The sequence below is a fragment of the Mobula hypostoma genome, chromosome 4 (genome assembly GCF_963921235.1).
Source record: "Mobula hypostoma chromosome 4, sMobHyp1.1, whole genome shotgun sequence".
In the NCBI taxonomy this organism is placed as follows: Eukaryota; Metazoa; Chordata; class Chondrichthyes; order Myliobatiformes; family Myliobatidae; genus Mobula; species Mobula hypostoma.
In genome coordinates, this window is record NC_086100.1 from 50,676,844 (window position 1) to 50,704,493 (window position 27,650).

The following is a 27,650-nucleotide window of genomic DNA, read 5'->3' on the forward strand; positions in this document are numbered from 1 at the left end:
CCTCTGTCCCTCTCACTATAACTTTTTGCCTGCTCGCCATCCTCTGGGCTCCCCTCCCCCTTTCTTTCTCCGTAGGCCTCCCGTCCCATAATCCTCTCCCTTCTTCAGCCTTGTATCCCTTTTGCCAATCAACTTTCCAGCTCTTAGCTCCATCCCTCCCCCTCCTGTCTTCTCCTATCATTTTGGATCTCCCCCTCTCCCTCCCACTTTCAAATCTCTTACTATCTCTTCTTTCAGTTAGTCCTGACGAAGGGTCTCAGTCCAAAACATCGACTGTACCTCTTCCTATAGATGCTGCCTGGCCTGCTGCGTTCACTAGCAACTTTTGTGTGTGCCACACAAAAAGTAGATTGTATGAGCAAAATTGAGAATTGATAGAAATTTACTTGATTAAACCATCGTTCTGAATTTGTTCGTGATGTCAAAACTAAAATACTGAAACATATAACCCATATGGACTGAAATAGAGGCAGGAAGAATAATATGAGATATTAATATGTTTTCATGACAGAGAGTAACATAACAAATCAGATAGCACCTGTCAAATCCACAAGTTCTAAAACGTGAAGATCTGGGTAATAGAAGTACGGAAATGTTACCACCTGAACAATCCTTAAAACACGTAATAACCTGACTTAGAAATATGCTACTGCCCTTACATCATCACTGGATCTAAAAACTATTACCCATTTGACATCACTTTTACAAGAGAATTTTAGGATGGGTATTCTCATTTTTAAGCAATATCTATATTCCACAGGTAAATAAAAGTTTTCAAAGATAGCAGCTATTCAAAGATAAAAGTGATTAGGTTCAGGTTGCCACTTGACAATATGCTTACATACCCTGTGAATACCTTGAAAATAAGTTTCTTTTTCATTACAAGACTGTTAATTTTCCATAATAATTTCCCCACATAATAGGGACCAATCATTTTCTTTTTCAGCAACAACCTTTCTAATGGTACTGAGTGTTTAAGACAGAAGAAATGTTTTATTCTGCCATTAAACCATATTAATGTAGCATTGTAAATACAAACTCACTATTCACATAAATACTCAAAACAAAGTGTATTCAAATTGAACACATTTTTGAAAAGAAAAATTCTGCTTGCTAAACTTCAAGAGATAACAACTTCTGCCTGAGAATCAACTTGGATCCACTCCAATTTGCCTACCATCATGACAGATCAACAGCAGATGCCAACTTCACTGGTTCTGCACTCAATCCTGGAATGCAAAGATGCATACATCAGAATGATTTTCATTGACTACAGCTCAGCATTCAAAACTATCATCCCCTCAAAACTAATCAATAATCTTCAAGTCCTGGGCCTCAGTACCTCCTTATACAACTGGATCCTCAATTTCCTCACTTGCAGACCCCAGTCAGTTCGGACTGGCAACAACGTGATACAAAGATAAGTGAAGGGTTAGTTAGTGCTGAGGAAGCAATGGGATTGTAGAAGGATTCAGACAAATTGGAAGAATGGGCAAAAAGTGGCAGATGGAATATTGTTGAGAAATGTATGATGATGCGTTTTGGTAAAAGGAGCAATAGTGAAGAGTATTATCTAAATGGGAGAAAATTCAAACATCAGCGGTGCAGGGAGTCCTCATGCAAGACTCCCAGAAGGTTAATTTACAGTTTGAGTCAGTGGTAAAGAAGGCAAGTGCAATGTTGGGGAATAGAATAAAAAAGCAAAGAGATAATGCTGAGGCTTTATAAGACACTAACCAGGCCACAATTGGAGCATTTGGGTCACATATCTCAGAAAGGATGTGTTGTCATTGGAGAGAGTCCAGAAGAGGTTCATGAGGATGTTTCTGGGAATGAAGGGGTTAACATATGAGGAGTGTTTGGCAGCTTTTGGGCTGGACTCACTGGAATTTAGAAGAATGCGGGGAGATCTCATCAAAACTACCAAATGTTGAAAGGACTATATAGAGTGGATGTGGAGAGGATGTTTCCTGTGGTAGGGGTATCCAGAAATAAAGGGCACGATCTCAAAATTGAGGGAAGACCTTTAGGAACAGAGGTAAGGAGGAATTTTTTTAAGCTAGAGAGTAGTGAATCTGAGGAATGCTCTGCCACAGACTGTGGTGGAGGCCAAGTCTGTGAGTATATTTAAAACAGAAGTTGATAGTTTCCTGTTTGGTCAGGGCATCAACGGATATGGTGAGAAGGCAGGTGTACGGGGTTGAGTGGAATGTTGGATCAGCCATGATGGAATGGTGGAGTAGACTCCATGGGCCGAATGGCCTAATTCTGCTCCTGTGTCTTATGGGCTTATGGTCTTAACATTTTCTCCACAATTTTCCTCAGCACAGGTGCACCACAAGGCTGTGTGCTTAGCCTCTTCTCCACTTGCTTTATACTTATGACTGCGAGGTTAACCACAGCTCCAAAGCCATATTTAAGTTTGCAGACAACACCATTGTCGTTGGAGGAATCAAATGTGGTGACTAATCAGCAACAACCTCCAACTCAATGTCAGCAAGACATTGTTAGTTTATTTTTGCACATTGCTTGTTGGCTATCTTTTTTGGGTGCAGTCTTTCAGATTCTATTGTGTTTCTTGTATTTACTGTGATTGCCCAGAAGAAAGTGAATCTCAAGGTGACATATCTGCACTTTGATAATAAATTTACTTTGAACTTTGAAAACTCCAGTAAGCATGACAACACATTTATTTTATAGAGAAGAAGCACCTTCAATTTGTACTTCTGCTTGCCCTAGCAAGATTAAAAAAGCTCATTGATTTTCTATTCATCTACTTCAAATTAAGTTCAATGTAGCCTTTTCAACAATCTGACCTGATTACTGAACTTGTCAGTAAGTTAAATCCCTGATTTATGACCCATACATTAAATTTTGTAATAAGTCTCTTCAGTTTTATATGCTTCTGTTTCCCTGGTTTTATCTACTGACTCCACTCTGGGGCACTAAGAATTCTGCAAGACTTAGATATAACTATATAATTGAAAAGTTACAAAAATAGTTTAATTAAATACAAGCACTAAGTTTGCACTATTATGTTCCTAAGCTGCGCCACAATTAAATAATAAGTTGATGAAGCTTGAAGCATAACATAAATTACTCGAGGTTACTCAGCATGAGCGGCGTAATGGCAGAGTGTGAAACCAAAATCAGCTCCAATACTCAAAACTGACAGATTAAAGCATCGAGCAAGACTGAAATCAATGAGGACAAGAGTGGAAGGTGAGTGGGTGTTTAGCGCAGTGTGCCTGCGTTTGACCGGTCTCTCTCCCTCTCACTTGATGCTGCCAGAGGAAGGTGCAGGAGCCTTGGGTCCTGGGCAAGGTTTGGCTGGCACAGTTTATGGATTGCTCACATTTTATAGAACTCTGAAGTTCAGGTTATATGTCTTTCTAGTTTCTAGTTTTCCATTTCTATTGCTATTTTGTGCAATTTTCATTGGGCAGATTGATTCTGCAGCCTGCAGTTCATGAATGACACAACACTAAATTAACTAAACTGAACTAAATTGAACATTCCTAGACTGTTTCAAGGACTCAGTGGTTTTATGTTTAATATTATGTGTTATATGCTTGTTTTTGCTGTTTGCTCGATGCGTTCTTTTTGTGTGTTGGGTGTTTGATGTTTTCTTTGAATAGATTCCATGGTGTTTCTTTGTTTTGAGGCCGCTTGCAAGAAAACTAATCTCAAGAGTTGTATACAACATACATACTTTGATAAACTCATGACCGAAGCAAACATAACAAAAATGAATGAACTAGGAACGGAATGGAAACCTTACAGAAGCTCTCCAGGTTGTGAAGTATAGTCTAGACAATGATGAGATTCTTGGGGCTTGTAATCATTGTTTGCTGCCAATCTCTCTCGAGATTGCAACAGAGATCCAGAAAAGGGAAGTGAATAGCCAGAGACAGGTCACTTGAGGGAGAGGACCGGTGGAACTTGGTAGACGAAACAATATTTTTGAAGATTTCTCTGTGGACTTTATTTGCTTTCTCTAAACCAACATGCAGCTATGGGAACTCGTATGAGCCCACGCCTCACCGGTCCTTTTCTGTGACATGCGGAACAGTCCTCATCTGAATTCTGCTCAGGATCCCTGCCTCAATTCATACTCCAATAAACTGATAACTCTATTGGTACTGTTTCTCACACTCACACAGAACTGGAAAATCCCATTACTTTTGATGTCAATTTCCATTTTGCCATTGTTCTGCCAGTCTTAGCCAACCTAACAATACCAACCGGTTGTCTAAACGACCCTCCCCACCATCAATACCACCACCAATTTTTCTTTCATTTGCTAACTTATTAATCATGCCTTTTACTGTTACTTCAAATTATTAGTCTAATAACAGTTGCCTCAATACCAGTTTCAAAGGCACATCACAAGTCACAAGGAAAATATTACCCTCGTAAACCACAAAGGACAAAACTGTACCATTACCTTTTGCGCCATACCTCCAAGACAATTCTGGAACCAACTTGATAACTTGCTCCAGATTCCATGGGCTCTAACCTGTTGTACCAGTCTCCCATATGAGACCTGACAGAAGGCCTAAACTACATCAAATGGACATTTCTCACCTGCACACGGTGCCACCTCATCAAAAATTAAATCGGGTTGGTCAGACAGGATTTTACCCTAAACAAGGCCATGCTGACTACTGTTGATTAATCCTGTCCTTCAAAATGTCCTCACTGACATTAGACTCAGAAACCTGTAATTATCTGGCTCATCTCTGCTGCCCTTCTTGATTAAGGGTACCACTTCCTCAAAGGGTCAAGGAAGCAGTTCAATAGGGCAAGTGCCCAATTATTACTCCGAATTTGCAAGTTCATACGTGTCTGTGGCATGAGCTTTTGGTCACCTTCAAATACCTCCTTATGTGGCCTGAGGTCAAATGTAGCACTATAAACCCCTTGGGATATTGTAACATTTCAAAAAACAGCATGTGAATACAAGCTACTGTTGCTGCCCAATTTAAATGTGTGATCTTAGATTCCTTTTCACTTTTTCTACTTGTATATAAATGTAGTGGGAGCTATTTTCTGGATACTGGTTGCAAGGATCTTACATATAAATAGTTGCACAGAGGGAAAACATAAGAGATTCTACATTGTGAATTTTATGTCGTTCATTACTGCAATCCATGTATAAGTAAGTGGCATCAACAGTATATTTAGTTAACTATCAGTATCTAGAGTCTCCTCAAATCCTCCATGCAATTGATTCTTTGCCCCCAAAAATTAGGCTCTGCCCTCCATCTCTCAAATGTGCAAATCCTCCAGCTGCAAACAGAAATTGAGATGTAGCATATTTTAGTTGTAGTTATATATTGAAGTTATGCTTTAGTCATATAATTGCAATTTTTTCAACAGTAAGAAAATACTTTCCTCACTGAGACTGGCTCTGTATTTTCAGATCAACTCAATGCATTTTATGGTATCAGTATAAATCACATTAAAAATTCAAGTTTCCTTACTGTTAAACATGGTGAGCCTGATGTGCATGAATTACAGTTATATATTCTCAAATTTAAAATTTCAGGCTCAAAGGAACAGATTAATGTAGATGCAGCATTTTCTTGGGCTCAGATTGTTTACTCTGCTTTTTTCTTATCCCTTTGATACTCAAAATTTATACGTAATCATTATGCTATTGATCTTTCCAGACTTCAGATGAAAATAAGTTCCCAGAAACCTGACAAAATATATATTGGAAAGGGGAATCAGGTTTTACCAGTTTGATAATGCAAAGTATTGGTACAAATTAATGTATTATATATTACAGGAGAAAATATGCTTTGGGAATTCATATCTCAAAGTACTTCCTTGTTCAGTTGTTTAAGATTTATTGCATTCAATATGAAAAATAGAACAAAAGTCAGCAATGGACTTTAATATGAAATACTGTAATTGAAGTATAGTTGAAGTGCCTTAGTTAGGTATAAATTGGATATTATATTTATGGATCATATAGTTAACTTATTACAATAGTACTAATATATAATGCACACAGAATCTCAGTAAAACAAAATATTCTGCATTATTTTCCTATGGTGTTCATGACTGTAGATGAATTTTACACCTTGGCTATTGTGTACATCATTTTGGGGCTGTTTTATGTCAGAAATAAAGCATTCAGGCTATCAAAAGTCCTGCTGAATCGCTCAGTTCCTAATAAGTACTAAGCTGTACATTCAGATTAAATGAATTTTCAAAAGCACAGTAAAATTGTGATGTTATGCAAACTAACTTGTAGGTCTTTGACCTTTGACACAATCTCTCTGCTTATTTCCTTACTCCCATTGTTGGTGATTGAATTTAATGACTTAAAACTTATGTTTTATTCCTTTAATTATTATTCAGACGGTATTATGATCTCAAATCATCCCCTCTCCTATCAACAGTAGTCCTTTAGCAATATGAATTTGAAAATATTTTTGTGTCCCAAGCAAAACTTATCATATGCTTTTCAGTTCTTCCTACTTACCCTGAATGCTACCTTTTTTACACATAACTGCTGGTTGAAAGTCTCCCATTTCTGATGCAATTATCTTTTTAAGTTAAGATTCTTACAGGCATTCCACATACTCAAAAGCCACCAGCAGCTGTCCTTGAAATGCTTATAACCATTAACATTTGTCACTTCAATAAACATGACTAATACAAAACTTCATTCTATAACTCATTTCTAGCTCCATCCCCACAACAGCCATCTAGTCACTGGTTTATTTTGGCACTTGGTAACGTTGTGGCTTGCTTTTAAAAATCCTTATCTTCTTTTTTCTACTCCCTCAGAGTCTCGCTGTTCTCTATCCCCCTCATTCAACAGCCTTTTTTTGAACTTTTGATCATCTGCCTAATTTTGTGTATTTATTTGCAAGATAGCAAGCTATTCATTGAATTCAGAAGCTGGGACAGTTCCTAACGACTGTATGGCATTGTGTGCAAAGGCTTCCTCCATTAGGAAAAAGTCAAATCAAAATCTCACCCTTAACATTCAACAGCATTTTCACTACTGAATCACACATAGTCAGCCAGAAACTTATCTGGAGTAGAGTAGACACACAGACTGTGGGTGCAAACCCTGAATATTCTATAAATATATAACTACGCTTTGACTCCACAGTACCTGCCCATCATTTTTAAGTCAGAAGATAGGACTGAGATGGAATATAACAAAAAAGAGAAAACCAAAACATCATGGCCCTTAATTAAAAGAAACATTAGGCCAGATTTTGCCAGCAATGACAAAATGCTCATGGAAGGAGTTTTAGTTTGCTGCCTTTCCCACTTTTGGAAATGTGTGTAAACTGAAAAGAAAGTCATGCTTTTATAAAACACCTTTTACTTTCTAAAGAAAACCACAAAATACTAGTCAGCCAATAAAGTACTTCTGAACTAACATTAGCTTAAATAGATAACTGGAGATAATTTCCCTCATTTTTAAAACAATGTCATGGGAGTTTTAACTTCTAGATGAGGGTGAAAGACAAGGCCTTGGTTTAATGAAAGAATACACTTCTGACAATGCAAGACTTGCTCTATTTTGGACAGCATTGCTCCTTCATATTTGTGTTTATGTGTCTCCCTTGAACTTAAACTGCCAACCATATGGACTCAGTGGTATCAACTCAACAACAGCGAACAGAATTAGATCTATTCTTTATTACTAGAACCCTTTTCATTATGCCTCTCTCTGATTTCAGTTTATCTGCAGGAATTCTCCTTTTAACTCATTGAAATTATTCCTCTTCCAGTCAAATATACTGACTCACCTATTTGCAGAACATGTGAAGTTGTAGTGAAGATGTAAATAAGTTTTATTTCCAGGCAGTCACTAAGTTAAACACTTGGAGGAAGAAAATAAAGTTGTTTCACATTTTATGAGTGAACCTGTTGCCCGCAGTTCTATTGACAACCACTGGCTGTCTGCCGTCCATGGCTCAGCACTCAGTTATCAAATTCTGAGTTGAGGTCTACTGTTGATTGATCTGGATCCCTATATGGTCCATCAGTGGAGTACTGATGTGCTGCGAAAACTGACTAGTATATCAACTATGACTTATTTATTTAGATGTGATCACTGACCCTTTGAAAGGAGGAAACGTAAAACTTGACCTCTTAATTTTTTTTCATACATTAACACACGAGGTCAAATCTAAGTTCTAGAATATAATGAAAAGATGTACTTTAACATTAGTTATCAGGCCAGACTCAGGAAAATCCAAGCCAATGTTTTAAAATATGAAAATACCATGGGTAGCACAATGAAGTTTCCAAGGTAACAGTGAGCAGGTTAATGATGTTGCATGCACTCTAAGGGGAAAGATGTTTCTTTACTCATTCAATGCTAGATTATTAAAAAAAAATAGGGTAAAAGTGCAAGGGAGATGGAGCATATTTGCACTCATTAAAATGAAGAATATTTATTGTTCATAAATTCTACTCTACAGAATTACATCTAATTTTAATGAGAATTTAAAAAAGCAATCTTGTCTCAGAGGAATTCTCAATGGCAGCAACAGAGATAATGACCATTTTGTCCTAACAAGAGAACTTGCGATGTTTGATGTATAAATAAAACAGCAAAAAAAAATCCACTAAAGCAAGGTAATTTATCAACATGCACAAAATGCTGGAGGAGCTCAGCAGGTCAGGCAGCATCTATAGAAAAAAGTAAACAGTCCACGTTTCAGGCCAAGGCTCTTCTCAGGACTCAAGGTATTTTTATCACTGTGATATCACTATACTTCATACCACCATTAAGCAAATTAAGAAAAAATGCAAGTTTTATGATACGAATTGGAATTGCAGACAGCCACCTTAGTAAGATTTAAATTCAGGAATTGCAAGGATTCAAATTTTCTTATGCATCAGTAGGTTGTTCAAAATAAAAGCAACACACACAAATTGCTGGAGAAACTCAGAAGGTCAGGCAGCATCTCTGGAGGGGATAAACAGACGTGTTTTAGGCCATGACCCTTCATCAAGCAGAGGCAGAAGAAAGGAGGAAGGAGGCAGAAGCCAAAATAAGAAGGTGAGGAGAGGGTAATTGCTGAATTCCTCTAGCATTTTTTTTTGTGTGTTGCTCAAGATTTCTAGCACCTACAGAATTTATTTTATTCAATATTTTTCTACTTTTTGTCATATGGGTTGTCTAAGGCAACATTGTGGAATGCCATCACCATTTCACTTTGGGCACTTTTTAAGAACGAGATTAAGTTTGAATAAACATTATCTTGGAACCAGTAACATGGTCAAGGACTCTATTTCACAGCATGATGCACATTTTTATAGAGGTGCCCAATCATTCCAATGCACCCAGAAGGAGCATATGCAGAGATTTTGAAGGGTGTTTTCTAACAATACTGCATGCTAACCTGAAATATGACTGGCCATAGCAGAATTTCTCTGTGGTGGGGAGAACAACTAATTCATTAGAATATAAAATACAATGTGATTACTGTGGTAGAATTTGTAAAAATGCAAGCTTGCATTAACAGATTGATTATAATTGGTACAATTCATCCAAATATTTAACTACTGCTGATGATTGAATTTATTAGCTACTTGTAACTTCACTATTGTTCCACTGGTATAAATTTGCAATATCCAACAATGGAAGGTGCAGACGGGCAAGGTAATACATCAATACAGACAGAATCCTGATATCTTGTAGTTTCCCCACAATTGCCCTAATATTTTAAAAGTTTTCTTTGATAAATAATTCAATAATTTATCCTTTTGTTTTATAAACAAGGGGTTAACACTATCAAGTTCTGTCACTTTAAGTGTTGTGGGTGATCATCCCTTGTGCCACAGTTACTGCAGAATTAACAGGGTTGGTGGTATCTACCATTCCTCTGTGGCCAGTTAAACTGGATCTTGCTGGCTGACTCAATCATAATGTAGAATTTACCTGTGACCTGCTTTTCAGTTTCAAGCAACCCATTGGCAATCGAAAGCAATGAGCAAGCTTTACATTATCTCTCATGATTTCTCTGATGTCCCCTGTAGCATGTGCTGGCTTTTGTGTACCCACTCTAAGAGGAGGTGCAATTTATTTTAATAAAGCATTGAGATAACTGAAAACCATCTGGCCTGCACTTTTCAATTAACTCTTCATTTAACCTGAGTGCACCTGTCTCCAGCCATTCTCACAATACAGCAGATTAGATTACATCAGATTTATTAGCCTTGTGCACAATAAAACATAGAATGAAATATGTCATTTGCATTAACAACAAACACAACCTGTGGATGTACTGGCAACAACCAGCAAGTGTTGACACCCATTCTGGTGGCAATGTCGCATGCCCACAGCGTCCAACAGAATAATTTGCAGCCGACATTCAAGAAGGCAGACACAACAACAGCAAAAAAAAAGCCCCTTCTTATTCCCCATCCCCCTTCAAGAATCACTGGCCCACATACTTAGGGCCAACCAACCAGCCATGGTTGCTGACCTTGGGAATTGCATGTCTTCATCAGAACCTGTTAAGAAAACTGATGGAAGGGGAAGAAACGGCGCGTTGGTGCTCAGGCTCCTGCACCTCCTCCCTAAAGGTCGTAATGAGAAGAGAGCACATCCTGAATGGTGAGGGTCCTTAATGATGCACTCTACCTTCTGGAGGCACAACCTTTTGAAGATGACCTCAATGGAGACTAGTGCCTGCGAGGAAGCTGGCTGAGCCTACAATACTCTGCAATCTCTTGTGATCCTGCTCACTGAAGCCTCCATACCAGGCTGTGATCAACTCGTCAGAATGCTCTCCACCACACATGTATAGAAATTAGCAAGAGTCCTTGGTGACATACCAAATCTTCTCAAACTCCTAATGAAGTAGAGCTGCTGGCACTCCTTCTTCGTGATTGCATCAATGTGTTGGGTCCAGGATAGATTCTCCAAGATGTCAAGTTCCTGGGCATCAAAAATGGTTCACCCTTTCCACTGCTGCTCTCTCAATTGAGAATCATGTCTTCTCTCAACCTTCCATTCCTTAATTATGTTTTTCTTTCAATTAATTTCTGGAGTTACAAAACATAAAAAATTCCACTATCAAATTCCTTGGTCTTCAAGGTTGCTGTTGTGACTAACAGATCACAGGAAACAGCTGAGGCCAGTTCACTGGCTATATTTAAGAGGGAGTTAGATATGGCCCTTGTGGCTAAAGGGATCAGGGGGTACGGAGGGAAGGCTAGTACAGGGTTCGGAGTTGGATGATCAGCCATGATCATACTGAATGGCAGTGCAGGCTCGAAGGGCTGAATGGCCTACTCCTGCACCTATTTTCTATGTTTCTATATCTCACTCCTGTACACATCATCACCATCTGAGATTCTACCTACAACAGGGGCATCATCATCAAAGTTACGTGTGCTGTTTGAGCTATGCTTAGCCTCTCAGTGATGAGTATAGACAGAGTAGAGCAGTGTGCTAAACATGCATCCTTGGGGTGCATCTGGGTTACCTGTCAAAAAGGAGGCGATCTTATCACTAATCCGCAATGACTGCAGCCTCTTAATAAGGAAGTCAAGGATGTAGTTGCAGAGGAAGGTACAGAGACCCAGGCTTTGAAATGATACATGGGAAGCAACTTTGGGAGTCATATGGTTGTTAAATTAAGGGATGCAATTGCAGTTCATAAGTAGTTACTGAATATTTATTAATACATAGGGGGAGTTTTACAACTCCCCACTAAATTAAAATCACCCATGCAATTTATCATCCAAAGTCATACTACTCTCCAAGATTTCAATTTTAATCCATTCTTCTGAAAGACTGGGAACAGCACACCCATCACTAAGAGGTAATTCTATAACAGGCAGAATGGGTGCCAATGACCAATTTGAAATCTATTTTAATTAGAAGCATTTGTAAGAAGGTCCAAAATCTGAAGACACCATCTGACGATACAGGAGCAGAAACAACCCAAAACAGAAATTTATTTTACACGAGAAGACAGCCCTGCTTTTTTTTTTGTGTGGTGATGACTAAAGATATGAGACAAGTTGAGCATTACCAGTTTAGATCATCTGTAAAAAAAAACTTATTCCTGCTGGCATTCTGAGAGGCTTACTTTTCAAATTGATTTGTTAACCAGAATGAGTTTCTAGTTTGCAATTACACGCCTTGTTATTCTCTAAATTACAGCGAAGATTTATGTGGCAAACTTTTCCCAGTTTTCCACTCCTCTGATGTTCTTTTGAACTGGAAATACTTAACTTTCCAATCATTTTCTAGTCATTTTGCAGAAAATGCCCAGATTGGGTTGACTGAATTTTGCTGATCAGTATTCCTGGTTTATCATCTATTAACACAACTGCTCACATTTTTTTTTACCTGAAGTATCACTGCAAATTTCTAAACCTTTTAAACATAACACATCAGAGGAGCAGCTTATTGAGATCTACAAGGCTATGTCAAGCCTTTCCAAGTGCAGTTCTATTTGTCATATTATATAGCCTTCTCCCTACAATAATTTCCCTTCATTTTTGAAACAAATTTCCATTTGAAAGCTACTAATGAATCTGATTCCATCAGCCAATAACTCCTATCTAAAAGGTTCTTCTTCATGTTGTCAGTTACCTTAAATTTCTGCTTTCTGCTTAACTACTTTTCAGGTAGTGGACAACATTTCTTTTCATTACTCTGTCTGACTTCTTTATGATATTAAGCAGCTCGAACAAATCTCATTAGCCTTCTCAGTTCTAAAGAGAACATCCCTACTCCTCCAATTTATTCAGATAAATGGAATGTTCAATTGAAGAATTATTCTAGTATATTTATGAAGTCTTCTTAAAAGCCTTTAGAATCTGGCTAATGGGTGTGCTGATGAGAATAAAGCGCAATTCTTCAGCTGGCAGCACTCTGATACTTCACACGTGTTTAGCATAATATTCTATACTCTATTTACAAAGCAAAATACACATTGCTGGAGGAACACAATGGGCCAGAACCCTGGTATGAAGGTCTCAGCATAAACTGTTGACAGCCCATCTCCCCTCCACAGATGTTGCCTGACCTGTTGAGCTCCTCCAGCAATTTGTTTTTTTGCTCCAGATTCCAGCATCTCCAGATTCACGTCTTCCTGTTTAAAAATCTCCATATTATGTGCTTCCTCAATGTATTTCCTAATTTGTTCATTCACCTTAGTATTTGTATAAACACTTCCCTCTGTTCACCTATTACTGTAACTTCTGTTGTAGTATTTAGCATGCAATGTCTCTCCTCACTCTTTCTAAAAAGAATTGTATTGTCGAAAAGTATCTCAACAACTGAATGATTCTCTAAGATACTTGCACTGAAATACTCAAATTCATGCTGTTGACAAAAGTACTTTATTAATGAGAAAAACTACTGCATCTGTCCATATTCTTACTGTAGTTATTTCATACAAAGATTGCCATTGGGACTTCTTGCAGACATTGTAGCATCGCAGAGAGCAGTTAGCCACAAGACCTCATCCTATAAGAAGTCTCAGCATTCAGATATTAATAATGCCCATTTACGTTATGCAAAGCTTCAGTGCTGAATTCAATCTGGTACAAGTTTTCCTATTCCATTGGATAGTTTATATTGTCTATCACTGTTTTCTTCACTGCTCATTACATATTTCTATTATGTCATTGAAGCATTTGTCATGTGTATATTCCATGCCCGTGTTGTGTACCCACATGACTAACCATTAACAAAAGGTCTTGTTTTTAAGCTATGGCAAGCACCATCCAGTGAAAAACATTTAGTCTTGCCCCTGAACAATGGTGCTATACATTTTAATTTTACCGTCAAGCTGTCTGCACACTATAGTTTCCTTGGAGACACTGGATTGCATAGCAGGAAAGAGTTTTCAAAAGATATGAGGGAAGGCAGTCAGGGCATTCTGTCTCCCTAGGAGACGTTAGATTGTGCATAATTAGGCACACAGCAAGTGCCATTTAAAAAAAGTTAGGTTTAAGCGGATGGCCATTGTGTGAATGAGTCAGTGTTAGAGTGGGGAGTTCAGGCTTTGGCTCAGAGAAGCTTCAAAGAAGAGAGGTAGGGGCTAAAGGCAGATTCTTTTTGCTTAATTTCCTCTTCCTTCTTTTTTATTGCACTATTGGAGCAGTAGGGTGTCAGGCAGGATACTGGAATGCTCCTCTTATGGGATGTGGGGAGGCAGGGAGACCTCCAATGTCCCTGACAACTACACCTGCAAGAAGTGCACCCAGCTGCAGCTTCTAACAGACTCTTGGGGAATTGGAGCTCGAGCTAGATGGACTCCGAATTAATTGGGAGGCTCAGTGATTAATCGACAGGCAATACAGGGATGTAGTTACACGCAAGGTACAGGAGACAGGTAACTTCAGTAAAGAGAAAGGGAGTAGGCAGCCAGTGCAAAATATCCCTGTGGCCATTCTCCTGAATAACATGTATACTGCATTGGTAATGTTGGGATGAATGACCTAGCAGAGGAAAGCCACAGTGATCAGTTCTCTGGCACTGAGTCTAGCTCTATGCCTCAGGAGTCAGAAGGGAAGGGAGGAAGAAGAGACAAGCTGTAGTGATAGAGGATTCATTGGTTAGCAGAACAGACAGAAGGTTCTGTGGATGAGAATGAGATTCCTGGATGGTATGTTGCCTCCAGGGTGCGAGGGTCAGGGACATCTCAGATGACTCCACAGCATTTTTAAGTGAGGGGGTGAATAGCAAGAGGATATGGTCCACGTTTGTAGGAAGTGTAATGAGGTCCTGCAAAGTAAGCTCAGGGAGTTAGGTGCTAACTTCAGGGACAGGACCTCCGGGGTTGTTATCTCAGGATTGCAGCCCTTGACATGTACTGGTGTGGCCAGAAAAATGGAGACCATACAGTTTAACACATGGCTAAGGAGATGGGAGGACTTCAGATTTTTGGATCAGTGGACTCTCGTCCAGTAAAGGTGAGACCCCTACAGAAGGAATGGTTTGCACCTCAACTGTAGGGAGACCTATATCCTTGTGGGAAGGTTTACCAATGCTCCATTGGGGGTGGGGAATTAAACTAGAGTTGCAGGGGGATGAGACCGGAGCAGATGGTGGAGAGAGATGTTGTTAAGCCTACTTATAAAGTCAGGAATCAAAAGGTTGAACATAGTGGGACTAACGTACTGAGTTGCGTATATTTCAATGCAAGAAGTATTACAGGAAAGAGGGGTAAGCTTAGGGCATGGATCAGCGCATGGAATCAGGTCATTGAAGACATTAGTGAGACGTGGTTGCTGGAAGGGCAGAACGGGCAGTTCGGTTTCTGGGCTTCCATTGTTTTAGATGTGATAAGAATGTGAAGGATTAAAAGGGGTGCGCAGATAGATCAGATAAGAGAGCTCGTCTACTGAGGCCATATGGGTGGAACTGCGGAATAAGAAATGGATGACCACGTTAGTGGGATTATTTTATAGACCACTCAGCAATCCGTGGGATTTAAAGGAGCAAATTTGAAGAAAGATTGCAGACTTTTGTAAGAAACATAAGGTTCCTGTATATTGGTGATACCTGACGTAGATTGGGAGTCCACCAGACGAAGTGAGATCTTCTAGTAACACTCACAGTAAGCTGGAGGAACTCAGCAGGTCGGGCAGCATCCGTGGAAAAGATCGGTCGATGTTTCGGGCCGGAACCCTTCGTCAGGACAGGTTCCAGCCCGAAACGTCAACTGATCTTTTCCACGGATGCTGCCTGACCTGCTGAGTTCCTCCAGCTTGTTGTGAGTGTAACTTTGGCCCCAGCATCTGTAGATTATTTTGTGTTTACGAGATCTTCTAGTAGCCACCTATTTTAATTCCACTTCCCGTCCCCATTCCGATATATCAATCCATGACCTCCTCTACTGTCAAAATGAGGGTACACTCAGGTTGGAGGAACAACACCTTATATTCCATCTGGGTAGCCTCCAACCTGATGGCATGAACATCAATATCTTAAACCTACTGTAATGCCCCTCACCCTCACTTTTACCAATCCTCTTCCCCTTTTCCCTCTCTCACCTTACCTCCTTGCCTGCCCATCGCCTCTCCCCAGTGTTCCTCCCCTCTTTTTTTTCTTCCATGGCCTTCCGTCCTCTCTTATTGAAGCCCCCTTCCTCAGCCCTGTATCTCTTTCACCAATCAAGTTCCCAGATCTTTACTTCAACCCTCTCCCTCCTGGTTTCACCCATCACCTAGTGCTTATACCTCCCCTCCCCCCACCTTTTAACTCTACTCCTCATCTTTTTTCCTCCAGTCCTGCTGAAGGATCTCAGCCCAAAACATCGACTGTACTCTTTTCCATAGATGCTGCCTAGTCTGCTGAGTTCCTCCAGCATTTTGTGTGTGTTGCTTGGATTTCCAGCATCTGCAGGTTTTCTCTTGTTTGAGGTTGAATTAGTTGATGATTTTAAACTTTGCACATATTGACTGGGACTTTTATGCTACAAGAGGGCTGGATGGGATAGAGTTTGTCAAGTATGTTCAGGAAAGTTTCCTTAATCACTACATAGAGGGCCCAACGAGAGAGTGTGTGATACTATATCTCCTTTTAAGGAATAATACAGGGCAGGTGCCAGAAGTTTGTGTAGGATATCACTTTATATCTAGCGATAATAATGCCATTAGTTTCAAAAGAATTATGGAGAAGAACAGTTCTGGCCCTCAAGTAGAGTATCTAAGTTGGAGAAAGGCCAATTTTGACTTTGAAAAGATCTGGTAAGTGTGTATTGGGACAGGTTGTTTTCTGACAAATGTGTACATGTAAGTGAGAGCCGTTTAAAAGTGAAATTCTGAGAGTACAGAGTTTGTATGTTCCTGTCAGAATAAAAGGCATTGATAACCGGTTTATGGAACCTTGCTTTTCAATATTGAAGTCCTGGTTAAGGAAAAGAAGGAGACACATTGTAGGTATAGACAGGTGGGAACAAATAATGTACTAGAGGAGTGCAGGAAACACAAAAGAACACTTATGAAGAAATGAGGAAGGCTAAAAGAACTCATGAGGTTGTTCTAGCAGACAAGATGAAGGAGAATCCCGAGGGCTTCTACAGATACTGTATAGTAAGAGCAAAAGGTCAGCAAGGAACAAAAGTAATCCTCTGGAAGATCAGAGAGGTCATCTGTGCATGGAGCCGAAATAGATGGGGGAGATCTTCAATGGATCTTTTGCATCTGTATTTACTTGGCAGTAGGACACAGAAACTAAAGAATTGAGACAGAGCAGTGGTGAGATCAAAGACCATACACAGATTACAGAGGAGGAGATGTTTGCCATCTTGAGGCATATTAGGGTGGATAAATCCCCTTGAACCCCATGCGAGGCTAGTGCAGAACCTGCAGGGGCACCTAGCAGAGACGTTTAAAATGTCCTTAGCCATGGATGACATGTCAGAGGATTAGAGAATAGTTAATGTTATTCTGTTGTTTAAGAATGTCTAATAAGCCAGGAAATTATAGGCTGGTGAGCCTGGCTTCACATTGGTCTAAGGGACTGGATATATAAGCATTTGGATTGATTAGGGATGGTCAACATGGCTTTGTGTGTGATAATTTGTGTCTAACCAATCTCAGAGTTTTTCAAGGAAGTTACCAGGAAAGTTGATGAAGGCAAGGCAGTAGATGTTGTCTACATGGACTTTAGAAAGGCCTGTGATAAGGTCCTGCATGAGAGGTTGGTCAGGAAGGTTCAGTCTTTTGGCATTCAAGATGAGCTAGTAAATTGGATTAGACAGTGGCTTTGTTGCAGAAGCTAGAGAGTGGTAGCAGATGGTTGTCTCTCTGACTGGAGGCCTGTGACTAGCGATGTGCCACAGGGATCAGTGCTGGGTCTGTGTTGTTTGTCATCTATATCAACAATCTGGATGATAATGTGCTAGACTGGATCAGCAAATTTGCGCACGACACCAAGATTGGGGGGTTTGGTAGACAGTGAGGAAGACTATCAAAGCTTGCAATGGGACCTGGACCAGATGGAAAAATGGGCTGAAAAATGGCAGGAGGAATTTAATGTAGGCAAATGTAAGGAGTTGCCTTTGGGTAAAGAAACGAGGGAAAACTTACACAGTGAGTGGTAGAGCACTGAGGAGTGCAGTAGATCAGAGGGATCTGGGAATACAGATCTGTAATTCTTTGAAAGTGGCATTAATAAGTAGACAGGGTCATAAAGAAAGCTTTTGGCACCATTGGCCTTCATAATGAAAAAAATCAAATCAAATCAAATTTAATTATCATTCAAACCATACATAATTTTCAATTAATTATATTTATTTAAATGCTCTTAATTGTTTAAAAGGGTTCAATTACATTTTATAACCCCAACTATTTAAATAATCTTTAAGTTACATGACTGAATATTGTGTGCTAAAATTTACTTCAGATTTTTGTGGGCAGGGTTTTGATGGCATTCACTCAACCTGATCCCTGTCTATATATACAATAGCCCCCAAATACTTACGGTGGAGGTAACACAACACTTACCAGTAAGATGATATCGGAAGATGTGTGTTAAGTAAAGTACACACAATATATGTCAACAGTGAGTATGGATGATTCACTGCTGGCAGCATGTCTGGCATTTATTTTAGCTTAGATAAACGGTGTGGGACAGAATGGTAACAACCAAGGGGTAACTTTTTACTTTATGGTGCAAATGGAGAGTCACACCATTAAAAGTACTGACATTCATGTTAGGAAAGAATCTGGAAAACTAGTCCTCTCATACTAAAACCATATTGATCTAAACCTACAAACATAGTGGATTGGAAGAATAGATAACTCAAAGCAGGGTTAAACCATGTATTCATTTTAATTATTTTTCTCAGCCACTTCATAGATGGCCTTTTTAAAATCTTTCAAGTACTTATCAACAATGATTTCAATAAAGATTATATTCAGTTAAGTAACAGTAAGATGTTCTCAATAATTTTAACATAATTCAAGCGAGAGCCCAAGTGACAATTGATAGCTTCTGTGCTTATCACAGATTTCTGATAGTTGCAAGACAAGATTTTCTTCATTTCAGATCCTATTTATTCACAGAAGCATTAAATTCCAGCAAATGAAGGAGACAAGAGCCATCCATCAGAGCTGTCATTTTGAAATGTACAAAATTCCCATAGGTGTGCAGATATTCCAAATATGGCACATCACAAGCCTTATGAAAAATAGCTCAGCTTGTTAGTAGAGCCTTGTGTTCTAATACAAGAAACCATCTCTTGGCATGAAAATAATGGATGGGCTAGATCGGTGCAGGAAAGAACAGAGTGCAGGATCAGTACAAGAATCTACTTAATTTTCGTTCTATGTTAGTTAATGACATCTAATTCAATGTAGCTCCCTGACGAAGTTTCTCTTGCTTTACCTTTCTGTTATTAACTCCTAGGCAGTTAAGCTAAAACTCTGCCTTCTTCCTGTTTTCACAATCCTATTTCTAACCATAATATTAATGTAACTCAAATTAACAACACTGCTGATTAAAGTTATGTTTAGATATAAATGACTGTAGAGCAAAGATTTTGCAATGAATAAAGTTACTCGTGGTGAAATATGTACTGGTGTTTCAGAAACTGTCAAGAGGTTTGATTCCTAATAAAGACATAGAAACACTATAAACCATGTGGTACTTTACCCCAATTTACTTGGGCAGATTACTGACTTCCACATGAAGTCAGTGACTTTATTTCAAAGCCAGCATCAGAATTGACAACTACTTTCGACTTCAGCTCTTATTAAAATTGCATTATTAAGGAAGTAAACTCTGTTCTCACTGTAGCTCTCCATTTAATGAAATAGTCAGCCTCATTGTTGAACCATTCAAAAGGCCAGGCCCAGAAAGGAGGAGAATCTTCTTACCCAGGCTCTGGGTCACAGTTTTCAGTTTGATGGGTTCAGGAGAAGCTGCACTTTGTTGAACCTGCCCACAACACACACAAATAATTTTGTTCAGATGCACTTCTGAACGTCTCTGGAGATTGCTCTAAGCACCTCTGGTCAAGTTAAAGAATAATTAAAGAATAATAGTTACTCTATAATTCATTCATCTGATAAATAACAGACATCTGACTGAAGGAAACAGACTCTAGTTTAAACAGACCCATCCTTAAAGGAAACAGTATTTTGATTGCAAGACACCACATGAAAACATCCTTTTGCCCAGCAAGTCTAAGCCAACCATCAAACATCTGCTGTCTCTCAGAAACAAACCAAGACTACATCAATTCCATTTTATTCTCCCCACACTCCCATCAACAACTTCTCGCCAAACAACCCCACCCTCCTGACCCAGATATTGATTCTACAACACATATACATCAGGAACAATTCACAGAGGCCAAATAACTTAGCAACCCATAAGTTTTTGTGAAGTGGGAGGAAACCAGAACTTTCAAAGAAACCCATGTAGTCACGTGGGAAATAAGCCAACTCCAGAGACAGCATTAGGCGTCAGGATCAAACCCTGGTCCCTTGGAGAAGGGAGGCAGCAGTTCTACTCGCTGTGCCCATTAGTCATTAATTAAGGAGTCCGCTTCAGGTAAACCAGTGACATCAATGAAGATGCAAATCTATAGTCACTCCTTTTTCAAACATTGGTTTGGATCTATCAACAGCTTAATTGTATTCTCGTAATACCAGGTTGATTCCAATCTGCAAGGCAAACATTATAGAGACTGCTGAAAATAGCTGGAAAATGCAGCATTTGCAGTAAGAGTAAGTCTAATTATGAGATTCGAGGAGAATTGCCAGTGTTTAGCAGCTCCTCTGGCACATCTATCACTCCTTTTTCTCACTGCAGTGCATACTGAAGAACTTGTCTTGCTAGGAATCCTCAGTATTTTCCAACTGGATTCAGCACACGATTAAAGTAGTCAGTCATTCAATAAATAACTTCCAAACTATGGTTGGAGATTTTATTTAAATTTCTTCAGTTTAAACAATTTTTTAAATATAATCTCACTGACAAAGAGAGCATTTGCAGGCTTTGACAGAAATCAAAACTCAGTTTCTAGCTTTGCCTGAGGCTAGCAGGGCATTCATTGTCCTGAACTCATGAACCCTTCACTATGTCTTTTTCCCCCACAGCTGCTGCTTGATTTGCTGAGTATTTCAAGCAATTTCTATTGCAGTTTCAAATGATTTAATTTCAAATTTCAATTGCATTTGTATTCATCCTTAATATCATATTGCCTTCAGCAATAAACCAGCAAAATTACTTTCATTCTTATGTTCACCTAATCATATAATTGAGAATATTCACAAATTACAGCATAATTTTATATTATATATGTAAAATATAATTTTACATATTTTACAGTACTTGTAAAATAATTTATCTAATCAGAACCTCTCGCTATTAGTAAACTACAAAAATTGAACATTGGATGTCTATTGACTTAATGAAGTCAGTTAGCCCAAAGAGTTCACCCTTTTAGGATAATTGCATCCTTCCACCTGTCAACTGCATTACTTTTTCTTTCACATTCCATTTTGGTAGCAGGAATAAAAGCACAGACTATTTTGTAAACATGGAGAAAAATCAAAAATCAGAGGTGCAAAAGGACTAGGAAGTGCTCATGCAGGATTCCCTTAAGGTTAACTTACAGGTTGAGTCAATGGTGAGGAAGGCAAATGCAATGTTAGCATTCTTTTAGAGGGCACTAGAATATGAAAGCAAGGATGTAATGCTGAGGCTTAATAAGGTATTGGTATCTGCACTTGGGGAGTACTGTGAAGAGTTTTGTGTCCCTGATCTAAAAAAAAAATATGAGCTGGCATTGGAGAGGGTCCAGAGGGTGGTTCACAAGAATAATTCCAGGAATGAAAGAGTTAACATATGAGGAGTGTTTGATGGCTTTGGGCCTGTACTTGTTGGAGTTTAGAAGAATGTGTTTTTGCGGTGGTGGGGTGGGGGATGTCATTGAAACATATCGAATATTGAAAGGCCTAGGTAGAATGGGTGTGGAGAAGATGTTTCCTATAGTGGGACAGTCTACGACCAGAAGGCACAGCCTCAGAACAAAGGAACTTCCATTTGGAGCAGAGATGAGGAGGAATTTCTTTAGCCAGAGGGTAGTGAATCTGTGGAATTCATTGCCAAAGAGAGCTATGAAGGCCAAATCATTGGGTATATTTAAAGCAGAGCTTGATAGATTCTTGATTAGTAAGGGTGTGAAAGGTTACAGGGAGCAGGCAGGAGAATGGCCTTGAGAGGGATAATAAATTAGCAATACCAAATGGCCGGATTCTTCTCCTATGTCTTATAGTCTTATTCCAAGTGAACCTAATATTAGCAAATAAGATTAATGTGGATAGGAAAAAAGGTTGGCATGTACATATTGGGCCGAAAGGCCTGTTTCTGTACTGCACAACTCCAAGTTTTTGGAACAAGATAATAAATAAACCTTCACTCTTTCTCATTGCTGTCAGGAGTGTAATAACTTCCCAACTACAAACATGGAGTAGCACTGCAGCCTAGAGAATCACATCAACCTTCATATAAATATTATACACATCTTAATATAACTAAACCAACACAAGTTTTTAATTGCAGAGCAAAATCATTGTTTGATTTATCATGGAATGATAATTTCAGAAGTATGCTTTTGAGCTTTATGAACAAATTTAAACACAAATAAATGAAATATAATTACATGTGGATCATCCACTACTCACCTGATTTGCAAAAGCTCAGCTAAAGCTTCACTACCAGCCAAGACATAACTGATTCCAATTGAAATGCTACAGAAAAAAAAATTCCAAATAAGTATCGTACACAATTATCATATCTCACACCTTCAAAGTTTTCACACTTACTCTTGCAAGATTTGGTACCATTTGGTGCTTGACAAGTAGAGAGGTTTGGGTTTGGGTTTGGATATTTGATCCTCCACAATATTCCGCGTGGGAATTTTAACTGAAGGTGTCAGTGTGTTTTTTTTTTAAACGAGGTTGAGTTGCGAGCTCGACATCAATCCAGCACGGATAGAGAGTGCACTCGGGAGCGGTCTATTACTGGATCGAACTCGGGAACCTCCGTTCTCGAGCCCAGCGCTGATCTCACTGCGCCACCAGCCGACCTAGACTACCAGAGGTTACCAGACTCCGAGCACGTTGGTCCTGCTATACCCACAGTTACCACATAAATATGGTAAGAGACAACGCTTAAGGTTGTTGACTACTACAGTACAAGTTCTTAATAATGTTTATACAATTCAACTTATGAGTATTCTTTTATAACTTCGGAAGTTAACATCTATTTCACAGAAAAGTTCATGGTGGGCATCAATCACTTTTAAGAAGACAAACAAGATATTTATTCCCTGAGTTTTTCCAACTGTGCTCATGGACAAACGTGACTCACGATTTATACATTTTCAAATTGTTAACACATATAATTACTCAACTGGCCCGATGTGTGCCAATTCCTCTTTTTATACCAACATACCTCTCAAATATCTGAGCTGTCAAAGAATTATGCATTTTGTACAGAATTTATGCATTATATATAAATGGTATGTCATGGCAAAACAGGCGAAGAAAGCAACAAAATTGATAGTTCTATTCCATGGGAGCCTTATAGAAATGACACACCACAATGATAAAAACTGTGACATGTAGGTTGCTGGTGATATATGCATAAGAGGCTGAGCACTGATTGGAGGCATAGGTCCTGTTAGAATCTGTAGTTGAGAGACTTTAATAGTTCTGGGAAGATAATTAAATTTTACAAACTGAACACCAACAAAGTACGAGATCTGCACGTTGCAGATCTTTTACACATTTTGCTCAGTGCAAACATCAAATAGGGAAGATTGAGCAGTTTAGTCCTGGTTGAATGAACCTCAAATGACTATGAAGTCAGAACTCAACGAGATTGGTGGGAAATGCTAAGAAAGAATTTTGTAATAGATATGACTGCAATATTTTGATTGATCTTTTCTCTACATTAGCTAATCAGCTGCTGTGTCTGACAGGAAAGCCCGGTAGAGAAACTCTTTTCAATGGTGACAGAAAAATCAAAGTTCTATTGCATACTTTCATCATTCTCAGCAGGAAAATATGTAAGTATGTTAGCAATACATGTGATTTTGTTCCCATCTTGGCTGCTTATTGATATTAACATGCATACTATGGGACCAATTTTGAAGCAGCCTCTCACAGGCAATCTAAATTATATTGGTTTATCATTGTCACGTACTGAGGTACAGTGAAAAACTTTGTTTTGCATGCCATTCATACAGATCATTTATTTACAACAGTCCACTGAGGTAGTACAAGGGAAAACAATAACAGAATGCAGCAGACAAGAATGTTAGTTATAGAGAAAGTGTAGTACAGGCAGTCAATAAGATGCAAAACCATAATGAGGTAGATTGTGAGGTCAGGGGCCTACCTTATCATATTAGAAAGTATGTGTTTCCAGGCTTTTCTATTTTCTGCCTGATTAAAGGGGACTGAAAATAGTATGGCTGGAGTGGGTAGAGACTCTGATCATGTTGTTCGCTTTACTGCGGCAGTGAGAAGTGCAGGCCTAATCCTTGGAAGTGAGCCTGTTTCCCCAATGAAAGTAAGAGAAGGGCAAAGGAGACATGTCAAATTTCTTTAACTTGCTGAGGAATCAGAGGCACTAGTGAGCTTCCTTGGGTTGTGGCATCTATGTGTATGGACCAGGACACACTATTGCTGATGTTCATTCCTAGGAATTTGCAGATTCTCCCTCTTGACCTTAGGATTTCAGGAGCATGTGCACTATCCCCCTACACATGAAGTAAATCACCAGCTCATTAGTTCTGCTGAAATTGAAGAAAAGGTTGCAGTCATAACACCACACCACTAGACCCTCAGGCAATAACTTGTATTTTTGGAGGAAATTCAGATTTTCATGGTCCAACCACCTTCAACCGGGCCGCTAACTTTTTTTTTTGTAAACCTAATTCACCATTGAGATGGAAGGAGAAGTGAAAGAGTCTAATAGATTTCAAAATAAATCATCATTTATACCTAGTTTCTGCAAACACTGCGGCTGAAGACCAAAGAATTCCTCTACCATTCTTAACCCAAGATATTCAAATGTACAGTATATCACTGGGAAAAAGTGAGTACGTATGTTTCTCCCATTCTGGAAAGCTTCAATTTTTAAAAAGTGACAAAAACTAATACTTGAAACAAATTCAACACACCTCCTGGAGAATACCCTATAATGCAGTAGAAAGTCAAAAACTGGGAAATGTAAATCAGCTGTGAACAATGACTATTAAGAAAGCAAAGTCCCTTTTCTAAACCAGGTTTCAAGAATGAGACAATCATTTTTATCTTTTAAAGCCAATACATTATTTTCACTTAAATTCATCCTCCAACTTTCTTATTATATACTTCAGGAAAACTTGCACCACACACCCCGCTCTTCACATCGGTGGCACAGCAGTGGAAACTGTGAGTAGTCTCAAGCTTATGGTGGTGCACAGCTCAGACAACCTCCCCTAGTCTCACAGTCAGGAAAGCTCATTAACCCCTCTATGTTCCGAAGAGGCAGAAGAGAGATGACCTGTGCACATCAAGAGTCAGATGTACAGTTGGACAGCATCCCAACACGCTGCATCACTGTGTGGTACTGCAAGTGCACTGTGATGGACAGGAGGCCTTAACAAGGGGTAGTTAAAACTGGCCAATGCGTCACGGGCAACAGCCTCCCTGCCATCAAGGACATGTGTACAGAAAGGTGCCAGAAAAATGCCAGCAAGGATTCCACCCAACCTGCTTGTCCACTGTTTGTCCTACTCCCATCAGCGAAGAGGCTACGCAGTATTTACATCAGGACTACTAGACCCAAAAACTGTTAACTCCTCCAAGCCATCAGGGCGAGCAACATCTCCACCCATTAACGTACACCAGCACCCTGCCTCCCTCCACCATGACTTCTTTTTTATCATTTCCTGTCAGTCACCTTACGTACACATACTTCTGCAAATACATCAAGTGATGCTAGACTCTATGCATAAAACCTATCGTTCATATATATATATTATATATACCTATATTTATTTATTTTCTTTAATGATTATTGTGATTTTAGTGCTGCATGAGATCCAGAGTAACAATCATATCATTCTTTTTTACACGTATGCTGATGTATGTAAAAATGCAAACTTGAATCTTCAGCTGAATTTTCTTGAATAATATTCATTCGAAAAGCAAATTAGAAGCTTTCACAATAGTCATATTGTGTAAGCTTCTAATTTGTTTTTCAAATAAATATTATTTACGAAGATAAAGCTGTAAAACAAATTGTTTATTTAAATCATAAAATTGTGCATCTGTGTTTTCAACTGCACATGCAACTGTATGTCACAACCACGGATTGGGCAGCGCAGTAGATACAGCAATTGCGCTTGTGAATATGCATGTGCCAACTAATTATTATTTAATTGTGAAGATATTTAACTCCATACTTGTCGAGACTTGGATAGAGCACAGCAATACTTCGCTGCTGTTTGCTTTCGGCCGTCCCTGAGAAATTAGATTTTTGAGTCAACTGACTCTGAAGACTAGTGGTATTTGTTTAGTGTTGAGATGTTCTTTTCAGCTGCAGTGTAGGCTTCGTTTTCCATTTGAGAGTTTTAATTAACGGCCCTGTTTGGCCTAGCATTTATTGTTTATTTTCCCTTTAACTCTTTTCACATTAAAGTTTGTGAACTATTGACCTGCTTCAGTGTTTCTCACTCCGCACTTGGGCCATATCCAAACCTGGTAACAGCAAGTCTTGACCACACAACGATGGACCCAGCAGAGAGAGCAGCTGACCTTGGCGGTGAGATTCATTGGTTAGGTAGGAGACAAGCTACAGGCAATGGAATCTGTTCTTAGTGAAGTTACGGAGGCAATGAGGCAGATAACCTCGTGCTGACAAGCCCAGTCTCACTTGGAGGAACAGGTATCGTCCCTTGTCGCAACTGTTCAACAGCTCACCGCAGACAATCGGACTCAGGTGTCTGTGATTTCCGCACTCACGACCACTGTCAGTGAACTTACTGTGAACAGCCAGCATCAGCGGACAGCCATTAACATTCTCACCAGCTCAATTCAGCAGCTTCAGGCCACCTCAGTTCCACTCCCAGCATCTTGCACGTCCTCCTTTTCTGCTGCCCTGACAATCTCCACTACTAATGCTCCCGCTCTCACACCTGGACCAGAGCCGACTCCCACGACTGTACAGGAACCAAGTATTCCACCACCAGGCAGATATTCTGGTGATCCCGATGGTTGCAGGAATTTTATTACCCAAAGCGAGCTGACATTCCAAGCCCAGCCTGGTCGTTTTGGTGATGATGTGCGAAAATTGGCGTACATGGACAATCTTCTTGATGGACCTCCACTCAGCCTGTTCAATGCTTTGCGGGAGCAAGGATACCCCATGGCCCAGTCATTCCAACATTTTGTGGTGGAGTTAAGGAGGATTTTTGATCTTCCGGTACGGGGTCAGGAGGTCGCCCACCGACTCTTGGACCTGCGCCAAGGCAGGGGAACTGTGAGAGCCTATGCAGTCAAACTCCGTACCTTTGCGGTAGTGACGGGATAGAATGAGAATCTCTCATCACTGCCTTCCAGCGTGGACTGAACGCAGGGGTCCAGCGTGGACTGAATGCAGGGGTCCAGCATGAGATCGC

General features: G+C 39.5%; 1 protein-coding gene across 1 annotated transcript in view; it reads right to left on the reverse strand.

The window, feature by feature from the left end:
* Positions 1-27,650, reverse strand: part of si:ch211-51h4.2 (uncharacterized) — a 435,103-nt gene that overhangs the window by 261,574 nt on the left and 145,879 nt on the right. Inside the window, exon 7 of the mRNA XM_063045772.1 lies at positions 22,660-22,725. Coding sequence (XP_062901842.1) covers positions 22,660-22,725 — 66 coding nt within the window. The remainder of the gene's footprint in view (positions 1-22,659; positions 22,726-27,650) is intronic.